The 27,950-nt window shown below is 41.4% G+C and overlaps 1 protein-coding gene across 1 annotated transcript in view; it reads right to left on the reverse strand.

Annotated features, from left to right (window-relative positions):
• Nucleotides 1-22,290: 22,290 nt before the first annotated feature.
• The window catches only part of CWC15 (CWC15 spliceosome associated protein), a 41,941-nt gene continuing 36,281 nt past the window's right edge, over nucleotides 22,291-27,950 (reverse strand). The window contains exons 6-7 of the mRNA XM_077808387.1: nucleotides 27,074-27,192; nucleotides 22,291-22,734 (exon numbers count right to left, since the gene is read on the reverse strand). Of these exons, the coding sequence (XP_077664513.1) occupies nucleotides 22,605-22,734; nucleotides 27,074-27,192 (249 nt within the window). The 3' untranslated portion in view covers nucleotides 22,291-22,604. The remainder of the gene's footprint in view (nucleotides 22,735-27,073; nucleotides 27,193-27,950) is intronic.

Consider the following 27,950-nt stretch of genomic DNA (forward strand, 5'->3'; position numbering starts at 1 on the left):
AAACAAGGAGCCAGGCTTGGCTTCTCACTTACACTTAGCTCTGAAAAAAGAAAAGGAGTACTTGTGGCACCTTAGAGACTAACCAATTTATTTGAGCATAAGCTTTCGTGAGCTACAGCTCACTTCATTGGATGCATACTGTGGAAAGTGTAGAAGATCTTTTTATATACACACAAAGCATGAAAAAATACCTCCTCCCACCCCACTCTCCTGCTGCTAATAGCTTATCTAATGTGTATGATAATCAAGTTGGGCCATTTCCAGCACAAATCCAGGTTTTCTCACCCCCTCCCCACCCCACAAACCCACTCTCCTGCTGGTAATAGCTTATCTAAAGTGACCACTTTAGATAAGCTATTACCAGCAGGAGAGTGGGTTTGTGTGTGGGGGGGGGGGGTGAGAAAACCTGGATTTGTGCTGGAAATGGCCTAACTTGATTATCATACACATTGTAAGGAGAGTGATCACTTTAGATAAGCTATTAGCAGCAGGAGAGTGGGGTGGGAGGAGGTATTTTTTCATGCTTTATGTGTATATAAAAAGATCTTCTACACTTTCCACAGTATGCATCCGATTAAGTGAGCTGTAGCTCACGAAAGCTTATGCTCAAATAAATTGGTTAGTCTCTAAGGTGCCACAAGGCCTCCTTTTCTTTTTGCGAATACAGACTAACACGGCTGTTACTCTGAAACTTAGCTCTGAGGCAGCACAGGAGAGTTACCGATCTGAAATCCTAGCGGATCTTAAACATAAAAAAGAAGCTTACAAGAAGTGTAAGGTTGGACATATGACCAGGGAAGAGTATAAAAATATTGCTCGGGCATGTAGGAATGATATCAGGAGGGCCAAATCGCACCTGGAGCTGCAGCTAGCAAGAGATGTCAAGAGTAACAAGAAGGGTTTCTTCAGGTATGTTGGCAACAAGAAGAAAGCCAAGGAAATTGTGGGCCCCTTACTGAATGAGGGAGGCAACCTAGTGACAGAGGATGTGGAAAAAGCTAATGTACTCAATGCTTTTTTTGCCTCTGTCTTCACTGACAAGGTCAGCTCCCAGACTGCTGCGCTGGGCATCACAAAATGGGGAAGAGATGGCCAGCCCTCTGTGGAGATAGAGGTGGTTAGGGCCTATTTAGAAAAGCTGGACGTGCACAAGTCCATGGGGCCAGACGAGTTGCATCCGCGAGTGCTGAAGGAATTGGCGGCTGTGATTGCAGAGCCATTGGCCATTATCTTTGAAAACTCGTGGCGAACCGGGGAAGTCCCGGATGACTGGAAAAAGGCTAATGTAGAGCCAATCTTTAAAAAAGGGAAGAAGGAGGATCCTGGGAACTACAGGCCAGTCAGCCTCACCTCAGTCCCTGGAAAAATCATGGAGCAGGTCCTCAAAGAATCAATCCTGATGCACTTGCATGAGAGGAAAGTGATCAGGAACAGCCAGCATGGATTCACCAAGGGAAGGTCATGCCTGACTAATCTAATCGCCTTTTATGATGAGATTACTGGTTCTGTGGATGAAGGGAAAACAGTGGATGTATTGTTTCTTGACTTTAGCAAAGCTTTTGACACGGTCTCCCACAGTATTCTTGTCAGCAAGTTAAGGAAGTATGGGCTGGATGAATGCACTATAAGGTGGGTAGAAAACTGGCTAGATTGTCGGGCTCAATGGGTAGTGATCAATGGCTCCATGTCTAGTTGGCAGCCGGTATCAAGTGGAGTGCCCCAAGGGTCGGTCCTGGGGCTTGTTTTGTTCAATATCTTCATAAATGATCTGGAGGATGGTGTGGATTGCACTCTCAGCAAATTTGCGGATGATACTAAACTGGGAGGAGTGGTAGATATGCTGGAGGGGAGGGATAGGATACAGAAGGACCTAGACAAATTGGAGGATTGGGCCAAAAGAAATCTGATGAGGTTCAATAAGGATAAGTGCAGGGTCCTGCACTTAGGATGGAAGAATCCAATGCACCGCTACAGACCAGGGACCGAATGGCTAGGCAGCAGTTCTGCGGAAAAGGACCTAGGGGTGACAGTGGACGAGAAGCTGGATATGAGTCAGCAGTGTGCCCTTGTTGCCAAGAAGGCCAATGGCATTTTGGGGTGTACAACTAGGGGCATAGCGAGCAGATCGAGGGACGTGATCGTTCCCCTCTATTCAACATTGGTGAGGCCTCATCTGGAGTACTGTGTCCAGTTTTGGGCCCCACACTACAAGAAGGATGTGGATAAATTGGAGAGAGTCCAGCGAAGGGCAACAAAAATGATTAGGGGTCTAGAAAAACATGACTTATGAGAAGAGGCTGAGGGAGCTGGGATTGTTTAGCCTGCAGAAGAGAAGAATGAGGGGGGATTTGATAGCTGCTTTCAACTACCTGAAAGGGGGTTCCAAAGAGGATGGCTCTAGACTGTTCTCAATGGTAGCAGATGACAGAACGAGGAGTAATGGTCTCAAGTTGCAGTGGGGGAGGTTTAGATTGGATATTAGGAAAAACTTTTTCACTATGAGGGTGGTGAAACACTGGAATGCGTTACCTAGGGAGGTGGTAGAATCTCCTTCCTTAGAGGTTTTTAAGGTCAGGCTTGACAAAGCCCTGGCTGGGATGATTTAACTGGGAATTGGTCCTGCTTCGAGCAGGGGGTTGGACTAGATGACCTTCTAGGGTCCCTTCCAACCCTGATATTCTATGATTCTATGATTCTAGGCAAAACTACCAAGACTTAAGTGCAACCCCTCCCCTGGATCTCACCCCTCTGTTTGGGCCCCAGGTCTGTCTATGCCCTCTGGCTCTTCTGCAGCAAGTCCCTCTTGCTGTTGGTGGTGGCTGATCCCTTGCACACACAACCCTCTGGCTAAAAAACAGTCATGGGCTTGAGCCCCCCAGTGTGAAAACTCATACCCCAGTCATGCTAGGTTAGCATGCACAGCTCCCTTATTTCACAGGGGGAGGTAAAGCGGGTGGGGAGCTGCTTGGCTGGTTCTTCCTGCATTAGCTCTCCCCAAGGTGAGAAACAACCGTCCTCCTCCATCCGTCACAAACAAGCATATAGCAGTTCAAACTGGCTCCCAAGACAGGACACAAATATGATCAGATCCAAAATAGTCGTCCTAATCCACCGTGCAGGTTACCATCATAACTGATACTCACAAAACACAGTTAAATCCATAGGCTGACACTAAGCCATCCCACCCTCCACAGGCTCTCCTCTTCCACCACATCAATTAAAATTTGTCCTTGCCTTCAAAGCACTGCACAGCTCTACCCCTCCCTACTTAGCCAGCCTCATCTCTTACCTCCTTGTTCCCCATACCCACTGCTCTTCCAACACCACCAGCCTTGATGACCCATTTGTCTGTTTCTCCCACAGTCCTCTCTGCACTTTGTTCCATGCTGCACCTTATGAAACCATCCTGAGTAGCCTTTCCTCAGAAGCACCTACTGATACTGCTGTCCCTCTGTGCTTTTTCCTGAACTTGGGCCTGCTATTTGGTTTCCCCCTTCATTGCTTCCTGTCCCTGGAAGGTGCAGGGGTTAGGGTTGGGCTCCTCTTTTCATAGCTCCCTTCGAACCCTGTAAAATAACCATATAAATCTCAGAGAAACTGTCTCTACTCCACTGACACAATAGAAAACAAAGTGGGAGGTCTGGCCTGGTCAAGGAACCTGATGAAACTTTATTAGCACATTAGCTTGATGTTGGTTTATGTAAAGCAGACATCAGCAAGAGGTCCCCATGCATATTTAGGCCTTTGAAATGTAAACTCCTTGTTTCTTTACTGTCTTTGAAAGCAACACTTAATCAAAGCTGCCAGGACAGTAGCTGAGGAAGCATATGTGGTTTTGCTACAATGTATGGTGCAAGCAATCCATATATGTTTCGAATGAAACATGTTTAGTAATCAGTCTAACAAGCAATAATAATTCCACGCCATATACATGGATTTCCTTCCCTGAACGACTCCATAAAGCAATTTCCCCTTCCCCTTTCAAATCCTTTCTCAAGACCCACTTCTACCAGGACGCCTATAGCAAATTGTCAATTACTATTAGGTAGGTAGGTGACCAATCACCGATATCAATATCCATTAGTTCATATTTTATAATTAGCAACAAAAAACCCTCCCAGTGTCTTGACAATAGCTAATATCTCTGTATATAGCATTATCATTACTGATTATTTTCTATCTTGCCGGGATTAATGGACAAAAATAAATAAAAATTAAGCTTTATTTTTTTCTATTAAAAATAGCGATTAAGAAGAGAGAAGAGAGGGAAACTAAAGCTGAAGGAAGAGGAATAAATTGTGGGCTAGATTCCTCCACTGATGTAAAGTGGTATAGTGCCATTGTCTTCAAAGAATTTATGCTTGTTTACACTAGTTTAGGACATGACTCATATCTCCACATTTTCCTTCATATTTATATGCTGATCTTCCAAGTGCTCCTGTTCACTGTTTAGATTAATTGAAGATTGAATTAGGTTACTGGTGTGAATTCCAAATGGATTTTCCATGATTCTTGCACAATAATCCCCTCAAATTTGCTGGCTTGGTGAATGTTTTATGTCTAGGTTCTTATATTGCCTTCATCAGTCTTCATTCCCACCAGTAAAACTCATTTGCTGGAATATTGATGCAAAGGCCATGAATAAAGTCAAAGTAAGTTTGTATTTAAATCTGAACAATCATTAATGGATTTTTTTTCGTGTTATTTAGCCACTAGCCTTGGTAAAATGATGGCCATTTCCTATAGGAGAGAGGTAGTTTGAGAAAAGATCTAGTCAGTTAACCTGTGTTACTGAGTCATCAAGGCTGCGTCAAGAGTTGTTCATAGATTCCAAGGCCAGGAGGACCATAGTGATCATCTAGTCCAACCTCCTGCATAACACAGACCTAAGCACTTCCTCACAATAATCCCTAGAGCACAGCTTTTAGAAAAACATTCAATATTGTTTTTAAAATGGTCAGTGATGGAGAATCTACCACAACCCTTGGTAAGTTCTTCCAATGGTTAATTCCTCTCAATGTTAAAAATGTACACCTTATTTCCAGTCTGAATTTGTCTAGCTTGGACTTCCAGCCATTCTATTGCATACCTTTCTCTGTTAGATTGAAGAGCCCATTATTAAATATTTGTTCCCCATGTAGGTACTTATAGACTGTAATCAAGTCACCCCTTAACCTTCTCTTTTTTCAACCAAAAAATTGAGCTCCTTGAGTCTATTATTATAAAGCATGTTATTTAACCCTTTAATCATTCTCCTGGCCCTTTTCTGAACATTCTCCAATTTATCATAAGAATAGCTGTACTGGGTGGGACCAGTATCTAGCCCAGTATCCTGCCTTCTGAAAGTGGCCAATGCCAGATGATTCAAAGTGAACAAACAGAACAGGGCAACCACCAAATGATCCATCCCCTGTCGTCCAGTCCCAGCATCCGGCAGTGAGAGGCTTAGGGACATTAAGAGCATGGGATTGAATCACTGACCATCTTGGCTAATAGCCATTGATGGATCTATTCTCTACAAATTTATTTAATTCTTTATTGAATCCAGTTATAGTTTTGGCCTTCAGAACATCTTGTTCCACAGGTTGACTGTGTGGTGTGTGAAAAAATACTTCCTTTTGTTTGTTTTAAATCTGCTGCCTATTAATTTAATTTGGTGACCCCTAATTCTTGTGCTATGTAAATAAAACTTCCTTATTCACTTTCTCCACACCATTCATGATTTTATAGACCTCCCTCATATCCCCTCTTAGTCATTTCTTTTCCAAGCTGAAAAGTCCAAGATCTCCCAAGATTTCTTTCTTGCGTGGTAACAGCTAATTTAGACCCCATCATTATGTATAGTCGGGATTATGTTTTCCAATGTGCATTACTTTGCATTTATCAACTTTGAATTGCAGCTGCCATTTTGTTGTCCAGTTACCCAGTTTTGTGAGATACCTTAGTTACTCTTTGCTGTCAGCTATGGACTTAACTATCTTGAGTAATTTTCTCTCATCTGTAAACTTTGCCATCTCACTGTTTACCCCTTCTTTCAGATCATTTATGAATATGTTGAACAGCACCGGTCCCAGTACAGATCCCAGAGGTACATCATTACCTCTGTCCATTCTGAAAACTGACCACTTAATTCCTACCATTTGTTTCCTGACTTTTAACCAGTTACCGATTCCTCATCTCATGACTGCTTACTTGCTTAAGAGCCTTTGGTGAGGACATTTGACAAAGGCTTTCTGAAAGTCCAAATACACTATACCCACTGGTTTCAGAGTAGCAGCCGTGTTAGTCTGTATCTGCAAAAAGAAAGGGAGAACTTGTGGCACTTTAGAGACTAACAAATTTATTTGAGCATAAACTTTCGTGAGCTACAGCTCACTTCATCGGATGCATTCAGTGGAAAATACAGTGGGGAGAGTTATATACACAGAGAACATGAAACAATGGGTGTTACCATACACATTGTAACGAGAGTGATCAGGTAAGGTGAGCTATTACCAGCAGAAGAGCAGGGGAAAAAAAACTTTTTGTAGTGATAATCAAGGTGGGCCATTTCCTGCAGTTGACAAGAACGTCTGAGGAACAGCCGGGGGGAGGGGCGGGGGCGCAGCGCGGAGGGGAAGATAAACATGGGGAAACAGTTTTACTTTGTGTAATAACACATCCACTCCCAGCCTTTATTCAAGCCTAAGTTAATTGTATCCAGTCTGCAAATTAATTCCAATTCAGCAGTCTCTCGTTGGAGTCTGTTTTTGAAATTTTTTTGTTGAAGAATTGCCACTTTTAGGTCTGTAATCGAGTGACCAAAGAGATTGAAGTGTTCTCCGACTGGTTTTTGAATGTTATAATTCTTGATGTCTGATTTGTCTCCATTTATTCTTTTACGTAGACTGTCCAGTTTGGCCAATGTACATGCCAGAAGGGCATGGCTGGCACGTGATGGCATATATCACATTGGTAGATGTGCAGGTGAAAGAGCCTCTGACAGTGTGGCTGATGTGATTAGGCCCTATGATGGTGTCCCCTGAAGAGATATGTGATCCCACTGGATCACTCTTATTGACATGCTTGTTGACTCAAAGAATTCTGCTAGATTGGTGAGGCATGATTTCCCTTTACAGAAGCCATATGGATACTTTCCCAACAAACCATGTTCATTCTACATGTCAGACAATTCTGTTCTTTACTACCGGGGCGTACTGGCTTACTTTCACCTCTGATATTAGCTCTTTACTAGTAATCCGTTACAGAAACGGATTTAAGCGATAGATTACATACCATAGTTAGTTTTGCAATTTCATATTTGAGTTCCTGGAGAACTCTTGGGTGAATACCATCTGGACCTGGTGACTTATTACTGTTTAATTTATCAATTTATTCCAAAATCTCACTCTGGGACATTTCTTCAGATTTGTCACCTAAAAAGAATGATTCAGTTATGGGAATCTCCCTCACAACCTCTGCAGTGAAGACCAATGCAAAGAGTTCATTTAGCGTCTCCACAATGGCCTTATCTTCCTTGAGTGCTTCTTTAGCATCTCGATTGTCCAGTGGCCCCACAGATTGTTTGGCAGGCTTCCAACTTCTGATGTACTTAAATTTTTTTTCACTGTTTGTTTGTGAGTCTTTTGCTAGTTGCTCTTCAAATTCTTTTTTGGCCTGCCTAATTATACTTTTAGCCTTGACTTGCCAGAGTTTATGCTCCTATTTTCCTCATTAGGATTTAACTTCCACTTTTTAAAGGATGCCTGTTTTCCTCTAGCCACTTCTTTTACTTTGTTGTTTAGCCATGGTAGCACTGTTTTGGTCCTCTTACTAGTCTTTTTAATTTAGGGTATACATTTAATTTGAGACTCTATTATGGTGTTTTTTAAAACTTTCCAAGCAGCTTGCAGGCATTTCACTCTTGTGACTGTTCCTTTTAGTTTCCACTTACTTAGCTTCCTCATTTTTGTGTAGTTCGCCTTTCTGAAATGAAATGCCAATGTGGTGAGCTTTTGGTATTTCCACCCTCCCCCACACAGGATGTTCAATTTAATTATACCGTACTATGATTGCTTTACTGAGCAGTTCAGCTATATTCACCTCTTGGACCAGATCCTATGCTCCATTTAGGACTATAAAAAGAATTGCCTCTCCCCTTGTGGGTTCCAGGACTAGCTGCTCCAAGAAGCAGTCATTTATGGTACCTAGAAACTTCATTTCGGCATCCAGTCCTGAGGTGACATGTATCCAGTCAAATGAGGGTACAGTAGTTGAAATCCCCCATTATTATTATTGAGTTTTCTATTTGTATAGCCTCTCTAACCTCCCTGAGCATTTCACAGTCACTACCTGGTCGGTAGCATATTCCTACAGCTATACTCCTACTATTCAAGCATGGAATTTCTATCCATAGAGAATCTATGGTACAGTTTGATTAATTTAAGATTTTTTACTGTATTTGATTCTATGCTATCTTTCATATATAGTGCCACTCCCCCACAAGCATGACCTATTCTGTCATTCCTACATATTTTGTACCTTAGTATTAGTGTCCCATTGATTGTCACCTTGCCACCAAGTTTCTTTGACGCCTGTTATATCAATATCCTCATTTATTACCAGGATCCCACTTCAGAGACTGATGAGGATGAAGTTTCTTGTTGCAACCATAGCAGGGCCATACCTGTCGGTACTGGGAAGGTGGTTCAGACTGAAGAAAGAGGAGTGGAGGATATCATCTGTGAGTTTCCCCTAGACAGCACCAGCCTCACTGATACCCTGATGTCCACATCCGTTGGTGCCGCGTGGTGCAGAAGTGAAGATGCTGGAAGCAGCACCTTGGGCACCAGCGCTGGATGAATCTCGAACTGCTGGTGATTGCAGCACCGAGAGATTCAACATCTCTTTCACAGCCTCAAATGGCTCAGGAATAGACAGTACGAGGAAGACATTCTGTGGTACCATGGCATGAGGAGATGCTGATGAAGGTGCTTTGGGAGTCAGTTTTGACAGGCCTGCGCTAGGCTCTGGTATCAATCAGCTCCCCTGTTTAGAGGCCTGCTCTGGGGAGTGTTTCCTCTTTGACCACCCTCCCAAGTCTTTAGAACAGTTCATCCTCCGAGTCTTTTGATGATCCCAGTACCAAGTCTGATTTCCAATGCCTCTTCTTCAGTACTGGTGGCACTGATCTGCCTCTTGCTACTGGTAGCACTGGCGATGTGCTGCTGACTGACGCCAATGAGCTCAGTATCGGATGGAGGCCATAGACACCAGCTGCCTTGTCTTGTTTTTAAAAACAAACAAACAAACAAAACAGGGCTTAAAGCCATGCTTGTCACTCACATGAGCCTCCACTAAAAGCAGCTGGGGTGAGGGTCACAATGAGGCATGGCCTTGCCACAGGACAAGTTTTCTGTTCCATTGAAGTCAGTCCGGTTAGTGTAAAGAGTACTGAAACTGTTATTGTCTGGTTACCAGCTTGATACCTGGAAAGCACAGTATATCTCCAGTACCGCTACCCAGACTGGGTGCTGGAGCCACACAAAACAAAAACAATTTAAATTTTTACTGACTAACTATTGAATTACATTAACTATACATGGGTATAATATACAGTTTTGAAGAAAAGACTTGCACAAGCAAAGATAGGGAGCTCCAATAACCGTCACGGGCGGTAGGAAGGAACTGAGGGAGGGTCTGGGGCAGCACAGTCTTTTGTGCCTGTGTGGTGTGCGTGAGACAGCACAGGATGACCAGGCAACCCCAATGGGTACTGCTAAGGGTAGCAGTGGAATGGCCATGTGGAATCACTCGAAGAACACCGGTTTGGTAGGACTAGCAACAGCAGCAGAATTTTTGGATGTGAAAAGCCACGTTCCTGGACCTGTGAGCTAAGCTCACCCCAGCCCTCCAGCACAGAGACATGAGAATGAGACCTGCACTGACAGTTGAGAAGCAAGTGGCGATCACATTGGGGAAGATTACAATGCCAGATTGATACCGGCCAGTGGGAAAGCATTCTGAAGTTAGAAACTCCACAGCAGGAGCTATTGTCATGCAAATGTGCAGGGCCATTAATCTCCTCCTGCTAGGTAGGACTGTGATTCTCAGCAAATGCATAGGACATAGTGGATGGATTTGCAGCAGTGGGGTTCCCAAACTGAAGTGGGGCAATAGATGGCACACACATCCCTATTTTGTGACCATCTCGACTTCCACAGAAAGGGCTACTTTTCTGTTTATGCAAGTGTTGGTGGGTCACTGGGGACACTTCACGGACATCAACATTTGCTGGTCAGGGAAGGTGTATGACACTCAGATCATGAAGAACACAGGACTGTTCAGAAAGCTGAAATTCTTTTCCAACCAGTAGATTGCTATTGGTGATGCTGAAATAGCCTGCTCCTTGCTCATGAAGCCATACACCGGCCACCTTAACAGCACCAAGGAAAGATTCAACTACAGGCACTGCAGGTGCAGAATGACAGTTGAATGTGCCTTTGGTAGATTGAAGGAACACTGGTGGTGTTTACTGGCAAGATTGGATCTCTGTGAGAAAAATATTCCAATGGTTATAGCTGCCTGTTGTGTCCAGCTTCTTCTCTCCACAGGCCCAGGAGATCCAATAGCTCCCATTCTAGTCCAGGCATGTCTGGAGTGTGTAGCTGGCGTTGTCAGTTGCACACAACAATGGAGAGCAGCTAGGTGTGATCGCCAAGCTGGGCAATCAGGAAAAAGCATTTCAAAAATGTATGGGTTTTTAAAAAAGAATGCGAGCGTTAAGGCGGGGAGGGGCATGGAGGGCTTCCAGCCTCCGTGACTCCAGGCAATGGAGTTTACAGTTGTGACCAGAGCTGTCAGTGTAGATCATTGTGGAAAAGCTGCTGGAGGACTATTAGGTGAGTGTCTACACTCACATTGTGTTGACTTCAGTAAGTTGACCACAGCTCAAACCATTTGGGGAGGTGTTACTGCATCTCCCAAACGGGGCGCTTACATCAGCAGGAGACATGCACTAGGTTTAAACAAGGTGGCTTATGTTGACCTAACTTTGTAGCCTATAGACCAGGCCTTAGAGAGCCGCTTTTAAAGAATGATCCCAAAGTGCCATAAAAACTAACGGAGCCTGATTTTCCCTTCACTTACAGCAGTGTGAATCAATAGTAACTCCACTCTAGTCAATGGAATGGCAACAGTGTTGGGGTGGAGCTCTTAAGAAAGCCTGACTGCAAGTGTCACATCGGGAGCTGCTGGGTGCTGAAAATCCAGCTCCAGTTTTGTGTGCTGAGCACAGTCCCACATGACTGTTTAGCACTAAGGCCCATAATCTAATGGGCAGGTTGTCCCCAGAGCTGGTTTCTATTCCCAGCTTTGCCATTGGCCTGCTGTGTCACCTTGAGCCAGTCATTTCACCTCTATCTCACCCTTTGTACCTCCTGTCTATTGCAAACTCTCCAGGGCAGAGTGTGTGTCTTACTATGTACAGTGTTTGGCACAAATGGTTCCTTATCTCAGATACAGGCTCTAGGTGCTACACAATAATTAGAAGTACTTTTCCCTGCCTACATTCCTTCTCTCATCTCTTTTTTTCCCCCATTTGTTATATTCTTCCCAATCTTTTCTCCAGACTTTACCTTAAGTCTCTTTCTACCAGTCGTGTCTTGGCACCTGCATCCATTCTGCCTCTCATTTAATGTGATTCAACTCTCTCCCTCTCCTATTTCAAATCCCTCCTCAAACCCTCTTCTTTTATGAAGCCTGATGGCATCTTCAGATGTTCTTGCAAAACATCCAGCCAAGTTCTCAGATTTGATTTTCCTGGCAAAATGGATTTTTTGTTGTTGTTGTTGTTGAAAAAGGCACAGGAGGAAACTGCCAGCTGATGATATGACTGCAAACCCACAAAGGCAGCAGATGAGACCTGCACCCAGCCTACAGCTGGATAAAAGGAAATGAGTTCAACACAAGTGTGCTATTATTTTAACAGTCTTCTACAAAAAGAAAAATATTAAAATGTGTTTTTTCAATAGAGCCTACTTAAGGGACCAAGAAGTGTGCCTTGGACAACACAGAATTTTAGTAACTAATATTAATGCCAAAGGAAACACAATTTTCATGCTAGACCCATTAAACGCTTTTGTACCTTGTGGTTACAATTGAGATATAAAGCAATTCAGCAAAGAAATAAACAAATATGTTTAGAACATAATAGGAAACAAAGATATTTGAAATAATTCCTTGCATTTGTTCTACTCAAGTTCTTATATGACCCTCATCATGATAGCACCCTAGTACATTCCAGCAGAGCTTTGAGTGAGATGTGACATCTATCGGCTGTGGTTTGGTCTTTTCCTCCCCCAGTTGAAACTGTGGGTGTTTTTTCATTCCCTATATGTACACAGCAACTTTTATCCAGCATCTAAACATACTTCTCTGGCCTGTATTACCATACTATCCCAATGTTTCATAATCTTTAATGTATTTATCCTCAACACCTCATGAGGTAGGGCAATGCTATTACCCTCATTTACAGATGGGAAGTGAAGGACAGAGAAGCTAAGGCTCAGATCCTCAAAAGGTATTTAGGGTCCTAATTGCCACTGATTTCAGGAGAAGAGCAGGGAATTGAACTCAGGTTTTCTAAATCCTTCACTTTACAAGCTTTAAATTAATTAAGGCTGATGTCTATAATATGAGATACGGTGTTCTCATTTTACAAGTGGATAAACTGAGGCACCAAAAAGGGACAGATTCTGCTCCCCACCTTACCCATATTGAGTAGGGCCTTTGGTGAGCAATTAGTAAAAGGAGAGGGAGCAGAATCTGGCTCTAAGTGATTTGTCCATTATCCCAGAATGAGGGATAGAGCTGGAAATAGAACCCTAGAGTCCTGACTTATAATCTCCAGCTCTAACCACTAGGTAAAAATGCTTCTCTTTTATTCATGACTTGCACAAATTGGCATGAAATATGTATTAATAAGTGATATATAAATGGACCCCATTGTACATTCAGAGTTCTTTAGCACAAAGCTCTGGAATTCTCTAAAAAGTCATTTTCCCTATTGAAAAGACAATATATTTATAGTAAAGCTGAACTCTAGAGAAGCCAACATGATTTAAAGTTGGAGTCAATAAAAGTACAAAAGGATCTCAAGGCAACTGAATTATTTCTAAAGCTCTTATGGAACATGATTCATCATCAACGTCTCAAACATGTCTCCACTCTAGTGCATTTTGCTGAAATGAGTTCATCTGAAAATGCTTTAGATTAGAAAGATGTTTTCCATGGCTCAACACCATCCCATAAATCAGAACGCTAATCTCTCTCACTGTACTGACTGGAACAGGTCTAGCAAACTGACAATTCTGTGTATTATTGTGAAGAAACTTTGCTGCAGAAAGTTAATTTAGAATAGTCCTTTCATTGGACCCAATGATTTTTCCCTCGCCTTGGAAAAAAAGGAAATGTAAATAAACCTAATTGAGTATGTAAGGTAATAAGCACTCTTGATCACCATTAATTTCAGGTCAGATTCAGATTTCCTCAAGCACATGCAAAGCACTCTGTACTGGGGCACTAACATTTTTTTAAGAAACAAAAATTACTACAAAATGCCTTGGCTTGAGAGCTGGGCCCAGATCCTCCCATGTATTTCGGCACCTAAGTCCCATGGGAGGTAGGCACTTAAATACCTTGGAGGATCTGGGCCTTGGGGTTTAGTGCACAAGAATTTAATCGCAGGCCCACTTGATAAATTAGATCACAAATGATGCTGTGTGTGGTTGTGTGACAACAAGGATCCAGACACTCTAAGGGGAGAACAGGGGGTTTAAACCCCAATGAATAAGCAGGTTTCAGAGTAGCAGCCATGTTAGTCTGTATCCGCAAAAAGAAAAGGAGTACTTGTGGCACCTTCGAGACCAACAAATTTATTTGAGCATAGGCTCACGAAAGCTTATGCTTAAATAAATGTGTTAGTCTCTAAGGTGCCACAAGTACTCCTTTTCTTTTTAAAGAATAAGCAGTTAACCAACTGATTGTATACACTGTTATTGTGGTATTAAAATGTCAAGTAAGGTCTCATGAAAGCTTGCAATGTTCTAAATTTAATCATCATGATGATATAGGAATACAGACGACCATCACAATTTTATGTATTTGTGAATATAGAGAACTGTGCTCATAAAACTTTGGCTCCACTTCACAGCAGGACGGCAAGTGTTGAGACAGGAAAAGGCAGCTCTCAAGACAGCTGTTTACATGAAACCAACTTCAAGTACCCATCCAGTGTCCAGCCCAGGAAAGGATAATAGTGGACCATTAAAGTTAATGGAAAGACATGGACACGCCAGCTCTCGAATCAGAGGATTTCCACACTCTGAACAAACATAAGTCAGCATGGATTAAGAGGTGGGGGAAAAAGAGAAAAAGCTTTTTAAAAGCAGGCTTCTGTCAGATTTGGCATCCTGAAACTGAGGGACAGTCACTTGGTGGGTGCTGTCTATAAACCGCTAGGTCCTCTCTATGGCTAGGGGAGCTGGGAAACTGTTCAAAGGTAATAGGTAACTTGTATTCGCAAAAAGAAAAGGAGTACTTGTGGCACCTTAGAGACTAACCAATTTATTTTGCGAATACAGACTAACATGGCTGTTACTCTGAAACTTGTATTAGTAAAAGCGATTTTGTCTAATATGGAAGTGTAAAGCCTGAGGGTGCATCTTATATTTATTTTTATGTAACTGGTATGTGTTGGCTTTCCCTTGCTCTTGCATCTTTGAATCTGTGGCTTTTCTATTAAATAAACCTTTTATTTTTACCCTAAGCAGGTCTCTGTTGTGCAAACTGTGTGGAGACCAAAGAAAGTGGTGTTGGGGGTTGGTTTCAGACCGTCTGGGCTGCGAAAGAGGAGAATGGTCCAAGTTTCTGGTACTTGAACTTGGGGAGGATGGATTCGGGGAGTCTCAGGACCAGAAGGGCTGGTGGTGTCACCATGTAAAGAGTAAGTAGGGTGGTGGAAGACAGGGTGTGATCTTGTACCTGTGGGCAGGCTACTGCTGTCAGGGGTCTGAACCAAAGCTGCACAGCATAAAAGCATTCAAGGTTACAGAACCCCTTACTGGTCTGTGAGATCCCCAAAATGTCACAGGTTGGTCTCATCCTAGGCCTTAGTCCACATGACAAAAAGACTGACATATTTTAGCACAATTAGTCTTTGTAGGAGAGGTTGAGCCCTGAGATGGCAGGGTTGACTCAGCTCAGAATTCATGTGCACCGGAAGAGCTATGGGGGACATCTTGCCTGCGCTATGCCTGTGTCCAACTACCAGAGTGCTCTCCTAGGGCCATATCCAAAGCCCATTAACATCAATGGAAAGATTCATATTGACTTCAGTGGGAATCAGATTCTTATACCCTCACTTTCAGGAGAGCCAATTTCAGCTGACATGAGAAGAGAATACCCCATGGCTTAGCTCCAGGGAGCGATCCAAACAACAAGTAGGTAAGCCACAGCACAGCATATACTGCTTGACCAGTGCATACCACACACATCGAACCAATACCACTCATGACTTACATACCACTGGCTTCAATAGGGCCACTACACAAGCTGGTATTGGACACCTCAATTTCAACACAAGCGAAAAATGAGCACACTGACTAACACTCACCAATAGTTCCTCTATTTCCCCTTTCCTACTCACTTGTAAATATACTCTGAGAAGTGCTGTCCTGACCTTCACTCATTCAGACACCGGTTTCTGAGTAGTACAGTAAAATAAATTTCAGTAGAAGAGGATGTTTCAGTGATCTTGCTCATGAGGGATACCCAGATCATACACCAGAAGAGCCTGATTTTCAAGGGGGAAAATAATTGCTAATTGAAGAACTAGGAGGAAAGATGGTCTTGTGGTTATGGCACTGGAGTGTGACTGTAGAAATGTGGGTTCAGTACCCAGCTCTACAACACACTTTCTGTGAGTCCTTGGGCAAGTCATTTAATCTCTCTGTGCCTCAGCTCCCCACCTGCCCATGCTCTGTCCTACCTAATTCAACTATTCAGGATATGGCCTGACTTTTACTCTGTATTTGTCTTGGATCCAGTCCAACAGATCCCTGACGTTCGCTGGGGCCTGTAGGACTATAATACAAATAAATAATCTATCACATCCTCACTATTCAGCTCCTGTGTTTTGAAGCCGATGGAAATACCCCACATATGCATTAGACCAGTCTGTGGTCCTGCTTCATTTTCCCCAAATTGATGTAATGCTTATTTCCCTTCTGATTTAGAGACTGTCTTAGATTTGGTGGCAGCGCAGTATTTGCACGGTGGGTGATTCATTTTGTTTAGATTCAGATAACTCTTCATTTTGGATATAGCTGCGCTGCACATTTTGGAATTCCCAGACCAATTTTTTGAACCACTGGGCAGAAGCTATGAAGAAAAAAAATCCAACTCCTTACACAAATATATATTGCTCTCATATATATTTTAAGCACATTCCATGCACTACTAGGAATTGAAACAATGAAGTAAGAACTATACATTGCCACTACTTCATTTTCAACTATAGTTATTTCAAGTCAGATTTCCTCAAGCACACGCAAAACACTCATCCTCCTCAAGGACGAAGACAATGGAAAGTTTGAAGTTTAAACACTAACCTATTTGACAGGTTTTAGAGTAACAGCCGTGTTAGTCTGTATTCGCAAAAAGAAAAGGAGTACTTGTGGCACCTTAGAGACTAACCAATTTATCTGAGCATGAGCTCTCTGTGTGTATATAAAGTCTGCTGCAGTTTCTACAGTATGCATCCAATGAAGTGAGCTGTAGCTCACGAAAGCTCATGCTCAAATAAATTGGTTAGTCTCTAAGGTGCCACAAGTCCTCCTTTTCTTTTTACTGTGGAAAGTATAGAAGATCTTTTTATATAAACACAAAGCATGAAAAAATACCTCCTCCCACCCCACTCTCCTGCTGCTAATAGCTTATCTAAAGTGATCACTCTCCTTACAATGTGCATGATAATCAAGGTGGGCCATTTCCAGCACAAATCCAGGGTTTGAGTTATCCAAGAACAAAATGTCATTGGGTACAATTTTCAAAAGCTCCCTAATCATTTTGAAGAGTAATGCAGGCATTTAGGAGCTCCCAGACATTCATTTTTTGAAAAGGAGGGACTCAGATGCTTTCGAAAATGACTCATCTACCCCCCCCCCAAAAAAAATCCCCAGGTACGTAATAAACACTTTCCGTGTGAAAATACGCTTTCTTCAAAATCTTCTTATTCTTGCTCTGTTTATCATTTTTCACAGTGTACAGAATTATTTAAGGATTAATGTTTGCCATCTAGGTAAAAAGGTGTTCAGTGCTCAGGATTTCAGCAGGCCGACCAAAGCCAAGAGGGGGAAAAAGGTGGATTTGAAATCAGAGTTTACTTCAGGGATAGTCCCTACATTGTTGTTTCCTGCCAAATTGCGTTATGTATGGGAAGAAATGTTTATTATGATGGCACTACCTCAGTCTTTTGTAATTTTTCCTCTCTTTTAAAGGGGAAGCAAGGACTTCAATGACTGATCTTATTTCCTTGAGAATATATTTTATTGGTATTCACCCCCATCCCCAAGCTGCAAACTGTCAGGCAAGCCTCTTTATTTTTCCATATTGTAAAGCAGCAAGCACAAGGATGAGAAGTCATACAGATGATCCCTTGAAATGCAATCCTGATTTTTCAATGTTGCAGTACAAAACTAATAGACTTCAGCCTCAGTCAGACCCACCAGGAATAGCTAGCGGAATACACTTTGAAGAGCTGAAGCACTTCTCTAAACTTCAACACATCCCTTCAAGTTTGAATCAGACAGCAGCCCTTTGAAGTTAAGTGCTTCAAGGGAATGTCCCACACCCCAGCAATTGCTTGACCCTGCACTCAGAACTAGTTTGCAGTACCACGCAGTAAGATTTTTATGGTATTTTGGTGTTAGAGGAGAAGAAAAAGCAGAGAGAAAAAAGTTCAGCAGTTTGGCAGAATCTGATGACTCCCAAAATCTTTCTGTACGAGGACAGCCAGAGAAAAGGCCGCCAGCAAACATGGACCAGGAGGGTTCCCCATGAGACATATGAGGTTAATACTAGATGCACCAGACATCCTCAACTCCAACATTTTCCCGAAAGCACAACTCAAAATAGCTATGTCAACAGAAACAGTGATACATATTTTTAAAGAAAAACTACCCTCACCCAGGCTCCCAGTTTGGAGTGTATGCATCAGACTTTTAACATGTAATTAATTGTCTTAAAACAACCAGCACTTTTATTTATCAGAAGAAAAACTCAACCACTGACACCGCCTCATTTTCTCTGAGGGAAAAGAAATGACTGATTAAACATTTCAGCAGTAAATGTATATATTCAGATAATAATGGACTTAATTAAGCTTCTATTTCTGCTTTGTATATCACCAAACCACCAAAAATGTATTCTCTAAATCAGAGTTTGAGAGAGATACAGCCAACATGAAATCTAGTCAATTTTTAACAAATGATTGAAAGTCTATTTATAAACACAATAGTCCCATTGTACTAGGTGCTGGTTCTCTCCACCATTGGTCTGTGAAAAGACTCAAACACAGAGAAACTGTGACGCTGACGATGCACAAAATGTTGCCAAAGGCACAAGGTAAACCAACTGAAAAGATTCACCTCTTCCAGTTACAGCCATCCTAGGTGTTACTTATACGGAAAAAAAGGCAAAACAATTCAGATATAAAGTGCTATTTTTAAATTGACATCCATTTAACTGCAGAACATAAGATGTATTCCATTCTACCTTCAGCTGCAGCAGAGCTGCCAACTATGCTGGTTCCGTGTAAAGTTATTTGTCAAACTAAGCAGATGTTCCTGGGAAAAATATCCAGGGAGCAGATGTGTACAGTAAAAAGGTGCCATTTTCTTTCTTTCTTTTTTTTCTTTCTTAAATCGTGGCCACAATGGAGCTTTTTAATACATAAACTGGATCAACTTTGCTTCCTGCATTTTAATACTAGAAGAGATAACAGAAAATTAGGCCACTGAATCAGTGGTGAAGTAATATTTTACATTTATATAGTGCTTTTCGTTCTGAAGGAACACAAAGTGCTTCACTAACTGGATACCTACACATTGTTAAAATTGCCTAATATTCAACAACTGAAGACCATTTAGAGATATGGCCTCAAACTCCTTAACTTTCTATTGTGCCTGGCTGTTGTAGGATTTCCAAACAGTAGGTCACGTTACACAGCTCATGGGTCTGAAAAACAATGTTAGAGATGGAATTTCAGCGTAAAAATCTGCAAATCCTGGCTTTTGTAGTTTAGTTGAGACACAAACAAAACAATAAAGCCTATTTTAAAAGTAATGCTGAAGAACTAACGTTCATCCAGGGGCAGATTCTCATCTCCATTTCTATAGCTGTTCCTCTAGAATTATGGGGAGAGTCATTGAGAAGGTAGTTAATAAGCACACACACATAATTATAAAATATTTCAGAGATTAATTTGATTTTTATTTCTACTTGTACAGGATAATCTCATGTAGCTACAAAGCTCATGGAACAAGGGTCCTTTGGCAGCTTAAGTCAGTACAAGAGATCACTCTTCTATACACAAAAAGGGCTACAGTGTTTCAAAGATCCATGAAGGGAAGAATATAAACTAATAAATTTCTACAAAGACACTGAACTAGCTATAAAACCACATCTTAAGGATTTTTTTCCCCCTAACGTATTTACTTACTCACTTTTGGCTTAGCTATATTATATATCTTGTAATAGTGCCTAGAGTTAAGTATTGTTGTTGTTGCGATGACATCATTTTGTTAAGTCAGATCTAAGCAACAGCTGGCTTCCCCACTGCCACATTTTGCCAACTAACCGCTCTTAACTCAAATCTTGACTTTTTAATGTGTGCTCATTAGGAACTATGGCTGATCTCCTGCTTCCAAAAAGCCATCATCGTCGCCAAAAGACAGATAACATGAGCAAAATCAGTACATATTCTTTCCTTAATTCCAAGTGAAATAAGTGTGTCTCAATATGGCTTTTAAACGTGCATATAAAATTCCCTGTTCTATGTATGTACTGACATTACCGGTTTAGATAGTTTAGCCTTGACTGGTTCATCTTGTCTTACCATAAAAAAGGGAAAAATATAAAAACTAATGAAATTGCCTAGGGAATACAAATATGCTTCTAATACAGTAGTTTAACAGGATATCATTTAAAAACCATGTCTAACAAAAAGACTGAAATATCTGTCCTGAAATTTCAAAACCCCTGACCATCATGGTCATAAATATAAAGGGAAGGGTAACCACCTTTCTGTATACAGTGCTATAAAATCCCTCCTGGCCAGAGGCAACATCCTGTTACCTGTAAAGGGTTAAGAAGCTCAGCTAACCTGGCTGGCACCTGACCCAAAGGACCAATAAGCGGACAAGATACCTTCAAATCAGGGCGGGGGAGGGGGGGGCGGAGTTTGTTTGTGCTCTTTGTTTACATGGTTGATCTCTCTTGGTACCGAGAGAAGCCAGACAGAAATCCATCTTCTCCAACCCATCCTAATCCAAGTCTCCAATATTGCAACCAGTATAGGTAAGACAGGTAAGGCGGATTAGTTTATCTTTTGTTTTATGTGAATTTTCCCTGTGTTAAGAGGGAGGTTTATTCCTGTTTTCTGTAACTTTAAGGTTTTGCCCAGAGGGGGATCCTCTGTGTTTTGAATCTGAATACCCTGTAAAGTATTTTCCATCCTGATTTTACAGAGATGATTTTTACCCCCCTTTTTAAAATAAATAAATAAATAAAATCCTTCTTTTAAGAACCTGACTGATTTTTCCATTGTTCCAAGATCCAGGGGTTTGGGTCTTTGATGATTTTGTAACAAATTGGTTAGGATGTTATTCTCATGCCTCCCCAGGAAAGGGGGTGTGTAGGGCTTGGGGGGGGGGGGGAGGGGAAGGGGGGGATATTTTGGGGGAAGACGTCTCCAAGTGGTCTCTTTCCCTGTTCTTTGTTTAAAACGCTTGGTGGTGGCAACATACAAAGACAAGGACAAAGTTTGTACCTTGGGGAAGTTTTTAACCTAAGCTGGTAAGGACAAGGCAAAGTTTGTACCTTGGGGAAGTTTTTAACCTAAGCTGGTAAGAATAAGCTTAGGGGGTCTTTCACGCGGGTCCCCACATCTGTACCCTGGAGTTCAGAGTGGGGAAGGAACCCTGACAATCACTCTGAAAATATGCAACTAATTTTTAAGTAAGAGATTGTGAGCAACATTCGTGCTATAGAAACAACAGGACTAAATGGACAGATATAGCATGGGCAGCCAACCAGGCAAGAACTCTACGTAAAGGCACCTTAAATCCTTTCTGACCTGCAACAACTACTATTCCATTCTAAGATCTCTCAAGTAGAGATTGCTAGTCATGTTCTCGATATGGAGGTTTTGAAATGAATGCTAATGGTGAGTAAGAAACCACTGAACGCTTTCACTCGTGACCTAAATTGGGATTTGAACTCAGGTATCCAGAGATAAAAGGATGGTATTTCAATCCAATGCGTCACTCAGCCTCCTTTTGTAAGTGCATCTCAAATGTGACAATGATCACAAAAGAGAATAAAATCCTTCTGATAGCTGAAGAACACTGTACTGATTGTGATATCCTCTGAATTAACAGAAAAGTTTTCCCACATATATTCTGAGTTTTGTTCAAATTGACTTATAAAAAAAAAGTTTTGTGTGATGACTGGGTTGGGTGCTGCCTTCATTGAAAACATAGTCCTGAAACCAGATTTAAAGATTGCAGGATTGGGCTCTTCCAACCTTGCATCCATGTGGCTCTGACTGCAAGATTGGGGGTTAGAAACACAAGATTACATAGAATGGAATTTCCTGGAGAGAGGCAGCACACCACTGTGCTGCACACTTGCTGGATGCTCCTTGTGGCAAGGCAGTGAATCAGGTCGAGCTCATGATATAGATGAAGGCAGAATTTTTAACAGCTTGGAGCTATCCAGTCAGACCACATTCTTAACTGTTACGTCAGAGAAACACTCAATATTTAAGAAGTCAGACAGGGAGTTCATATTGGCTTTCAACTAGCCAATCAGAGGAAGGAAGATAATTAAATTTCATGCATAAAAAGGCAACTTCAGTACTCTCTTCCAGCATGTAGAATTTCACTTACCTTTAAGAATATGAAAATTTACATAATCTGCACAAATTACACATCTCCATATTACATACAGGTTGTTTCCCAAGGAACAGTATTTAGACAATTAAAGTATTTATTGCAAACCAGTCTCTTGCAACATTACATGAAGGCCATTAAAAGTAAATGCATATCCACTGAATTAAACAGAAACAGGTTTAGTTAAAACAAAAAAGGATGCTGAAAAGGATAAAACACTCCAGATACAAGGCGACAATTAAAAAGTTGTCAATGACCTTGGAAAAGCACTTGGAAATTCATGGCAGGAGACAATTTTCAGCCATCATTCTGGGGGAATGGGGGATGTACACCACAGAGGGGAAGTCACCTTGACCCTTTGAGTCTTTCAGCAATGGAGCACATAAAACTGTACTATTTGATGTATTTTTCCATGAACTTTTTGTGAAATTCAGATCGCAGAGTATCATTTACAAATCTTTTGTCCTTTTTCATTTCATCTATTCCCTTGGCACAGTTCTTGAAGACAACATCGTCATCCCATCTGAAAGAAAAACAAACTATTTAGCTGTACAGTTAAAATTTACTACATGAAATTATGGCAGAGCAACTTAAATAAACTATGTTTAAAACAGTTTTGTAGATTTCAGAAGACCACTGTCTTTTTAGAAAAAACTGTTAACACACATCTGAACTTATTTTAAAAAACCAAAATACAATTATTGTGTGTGTTTTTCATACAAACTATATCCTAAAGTTGTTTGCAGTGTTGTTGTAGCCATACTGGCCCAGGATATTAGAGAGACAAGATGGATGAGGTAATATCTTTTATTGAACCAACTTTTGTTCATGAAATAAACGAGCTTTTGAGCTCCTGAAGGGCTCTGTGTAGCTCAAAAGCTTGTCTTTCACCAACAGCAGTTGGTCCAATAAAATATATTACTTCACCCAGTGGTACCATTTGGAGGGGAGGAGGGGCTCCTGCTCCTCTCCTCCCAGTTTCGTACAGGAGGTGTGTTCTCAGGTGGAGCTCTTAACTACAGCACAGCAGGAGTGTGGAATGTGAGTTCTGAAGAGGAAAGGTGCTGCTCAAAGCCTGTGCCCCTGGGTTTTGTTTACAGAGGCAGGGTGATTAAGATAAGAAAGGGCTGGTAATTATATTAAGGGTCCGGAAGTCATTAATGAGTCTGTAAAACAGGAATCCCTCTGCAGGGAGTGGAGAGTATTGAAGAGAGAAGGCAGGGGACTGGAAATACTACAAAGCCTTCTGAGCCAAGATAACATTCAGAAAAGAGAGAGATGTGAGGGGCGTAGGTGAAAAGAAGGGGCCAAAACCAAGGGAAGGGATAGCAGTGATACAGAGAAGTTCCCACTCTACTTGTGGTACTTATGTGGCCCCATCACCATAGTATTTGAGCACCTCACAACGTCTAACCTATTTCTCCTCACAGCCCCTTGGAGAGGTAGAGCAGTGCTGTTCTCCCCATTGTACAGATGGTGCACAGAGGCACACACGGACTAAAGGCCAGATTTTCAAAGGTGTTTAGGCACCTAGTGGGATTTTCAAAAGCGTCTAGAATATTAGGTGCTTTGTAAACCCCACTAGATGTCTAGCTCCATCTTTGGGTGCCTAACAACCTTTGGAACTCTGTGCCTAAGGCACAGGCCTAGGTCATACAAAAAGCCCACAGGGGAACTAGAACCCAGGTCTCTCAGGGCTAGCTCCTTATCCACTGGACCACCCTCTCTCTCTGCTGCACGCTGTAAAAAAAAAAAAAAAAAAAAAAAAAATAGAGGACTCTGACAGATGGGAGCAAAACCAAGAGGGACAGTCCTGAGACTCCAGAAAACGGTCCCAGGCAGTTGGGAAGGATGTCATGGTTGACAGCATGAAAAGCAGCACAGAGGTTAGGAATGATGACTAAAGAGAGAATGAGTCAGATGAGAGGAGATCACTTAACCCGCAAATCTGCCCCAGGCTGGATTGTTAAGCAACGGCTGCTGTGCAATTTTACATTTTAACTGAGAATCATAGAATATCAGGGTTGGAAGGGACCTCAGGAAGTCATCTAGTCCAACCGGCTGCTCAAAGCAGGACCAATCCTCAACTAAATCATCCCAGCCAGGGCTTTATCAAGCCTGACCTTAAAAACCTCTAAGGAAGGAGATTCCACCACCTCCCTAGGTAACGCATTCCAGTGTTTCACCACCCTCCTAGTGAAAAAGTTTTTCCTAATATCCAATCTAAACCTCCCCCACTACAACTTGAGACCAGTACTCCTTGTTCTGTCATCTGCTACCATTGAGAACAGTCTAGATCCACCCTCTTTGGAACCCCCTTTCAGGTAGTTGAAAGCAACTATCAAATCCCCCCTCATTCTTGTCTTCTGCAGACTAAACAATTCCAGTTCCCTCAGCCTCTCCTCATAAGTCAAATCATTTTGTCTTGTCATTGTTTGTTCTGAGTTTGAGAAAAAGAAGGAATGAAAAAGTGTCATACGAGTATCAGATGTGTTTATGCTTCACATTCTTAGGATTTTAGCTGTATCCAGGCCAATTCCACAAGAACAGAAATTGCATTCAGAGTCCATAAAGTCAACGATTATGGTCATGATTTGCATTATTCATTGGGCACAATCTGTGTGCTCAGCACGGTTTAGAATATGCCAGAAAATGTAGTCCCTAAACTAACACATAAGATGTGTAGCCCCAGATAAGATGGCTCAGATATTTAAGTATGAAGTCTATAGTTATTGAGCACATATTAATATTTATGAGTGGAGGCGCTGATGGCAATAGAAGTTTTACTTGATTAAGGATTAGAAGATTTGACCCTTCAACTTCCTTTTAAGAGGAGGAGTGCTAAGAGCTCCTGTGTCTGTTTATTTTCCTTTCCTGCTTGCAGTGGCCTTGATATACCTCAGAAGTATCCATTTTTTTCTCAACTTTAAAATGTGGAATTTTTTCTTGGTGTTTGATTTTAAATATTCTCCTGTGAGAACTGCAACTCAATCACTGTAGTGTTGTGTTTAAGAGCCTTCTGGAAAGTAACTAGCCTTCAAACAGAAGTGAAAGCAGTATTGCCAAGCCTCATGATTCTGTCATGATAATTATTGTTTTCCTTAAAGCCAGAGGCCCTGAAGTCAAGTGGATGTGTGATAATTTCACCCTTCATTCTTAAAGAAAAATGAAGTTTCTAGCCCTCATGGCTGTGGAGAAACCTTCAAAAATGTGACCCCAGTGCACCTTAAAAAGCTCAAAAAGCAGAAAGCAAATAAAAAGAACACCAAATCTATTATTTTTACATAGCCTTGGTGAGCCTGATTCATGATTTCTGAACATTTGGGGTTCGCAATACCATGAAAGTGACTTGAAAGTGTCAGTTTCACTCCTGTTTAAAGTCAGTTTCTAGTCTATTATTTGTAGTGCCCTAACACCCCTAAAGCCCCCGGCAAGTGCAGTATAAACTCACAGGGCCATGCCCTAGTAGGATGTTTCCAAAAGTTTAATGATCTATTCCAAGCTTGGCGAACTGCAAAAAAGTGATAGAAAGTAATATAGATTTTTCTACAAATTGTTTTAATTGTTGTATTCAAGCGTAACAAAGCAAGAATATACACTAAAATTCAGTGTCCTTTAAGACAAGTGCCTTGACACAAGATGTCAGAACATATTAGTATTAGAGCTAAGTGAGTCTAATATTTATTTAATTTTCTTTCTTTATATAGGAATTAGATACAGTGTTCCTGCCAGCTAATTGCTAAATTATCTGCAAAAAAACAAACAAACAAAACCACCTAGAGTCTTCAGGTGCCTACATAGCCCCTTGAATCATGGTTAAAGTTGCTCCCCACTAACATCTGAAATGGCGCCCCGACCTAACTCACATTCTCTCTATTATACCCTAAAGTTTTTACTGTGTAAAAAAAAAAGTAAAAAATGAAAGGATTAGTATTATTAAATCCTGTTTATTAGGGAATGCCTAAGGACTAACCAAAAATGGGGCTCTATTGTTCTAGGAATTATACAAACACAGAGGAGCAGGCAGTTCTTGACTTAAAGAGCTTACAAACGAAATAGACAAGACAGTCACAGGATGGACGCAGGATGAGACTAATACACAAGTAGAGTGAACAATGTGATAGCAAACAGCATGTTAGCTCTACAATTTTTTTACAAAAAGATGTGTTTAGTCAGGAGGGGATCAGCTAAATGGAAAGAAAAGTGAAGGGACAGGGGACAAGACAGGGAAGAGGAGGGTAAGATGTGGAGTGAAGCTGAAGTGAAGAGACCGAGGGAGGGCGAGAGCTGGAGCAAACAGCCAATCAGCACAGGAAACAGAAAGCCCAGTCAAAACTGTAGAAAGTTCTCTGAATGTCCAGAGGTCCCTACTTTTGAGTGAAGCTCGTAAACTCCTCATCTATTCCCTATTTTAGTTAAATGGAATACTACCTGGACTATTTCCTAACAGAAACCGTACTATAATCAATAGAAAACGAACCATAAAAAAAAAAGTGCTAGCACAAAAAATTTCACTAGTCACTCACACTAACAATCCAAAGTAGACAGATGTGTTTAGAAAGGCGTAAGAATGAGTCTGCCTATGAACTCTCACCACATTGCCTCTTGCAAACATATTGTGCTGTGGATGGCAACACAAGGCGATTAAATTTTCAATGCAATTCTCTTTGCCCAAAAAGAACCAGGGTGGTCTATTTGGGAAAAAAAAACAAACCACCGTCCTTACAATACCTTAATTTCATGTCACATTGTTGACGCAAGGCTTGAGTGGAGAAATAAAATCAATGGCAGTGATACCAGTTTAGCTGCTTTACAGACTGCTGGAGCTCCAGGAAGGGACAAATGTATATTGAGCACAGTACCTTCTCTTCACTTTGAAGTTTGCCTGAGGCTGCACTGGGCCTGTAAGATTTAGTAAAGGGTTGCCACTCAGGATGTTTTCCATTCGAATCCTCTCTTCTTCAGCCTTTTGCTCTTGCTCCTGACAATGAGAAATAAATGCATGTATTTATTAGTTTTTGGCCATCTTTTCAAGCTAATTTACAGAGGAAGATGATGATCATTTAGCTGATAACTCCCACACAGACAACTTCAACTCCTAGTTTAGTCATCACTCCCAGCTGATTTAAAACAGTTGTGTGTGTGAAAAAACAGAGGAAAGGGTGAGGCAGAAACTCTGAAATCTTAACATTGTTAATCTGTCATCTAGCAAAGCTGAACCCTGCATTACTATGTTTGATGTTCTAAAGTTTGCAATTAACACCCCATAAATACTAGCATGTTATAGGCTATGTATTTTGTGTATTAATAAACAACCTACCAGATTTTCTTCATTTTAAATTCTATTTAACCTCACATGAGAAAAAGAGAAAATGTTCAGCAATATTCATTAGGTAAGTGGAAGGTGTTACACTGTTGAAAACAAGCTATTGTCTTCTACCTTGAGTGATCTCTCAGCCTTTTACCATCACAGAGTCTTACTATTTCCTTCTGCGATACTGTACAACACTGAATAATCTCATGATACCCAAATTTTAAGAGTTTTGCTGTCCGGGTCTCCCCTCACCCTGCTCCCCAATAGCACACTGTAAACTTCTGATTAAAACAACAAAAAACCGTATCTGGCATAAAACTGGTTTCACTAACCACTTTTATAAGCCATCTCAACATCCAGTTAATCTATCCTAGACTTCAAGTTATGTGTGACATTCCGTCTGTATCAACAATTTTTTCCAGAAG

The sequence above is a fragment of the Eretmochelys imbricata genome, chromosome 1 (assembly GCF_965152235.1).
Source record: "Eretmochelys imbricata isolate rEreImb1 chromosome 1, rEreImb1.hap1, whole genome shotgun sequence".
Classification (NCBI taxonomy): domain Eukaryota; kingdom Metazoa; phylum Chordata; order Testudines; family Cheloniidae; genus Eretmochelys; species Eretmochelys imbricata.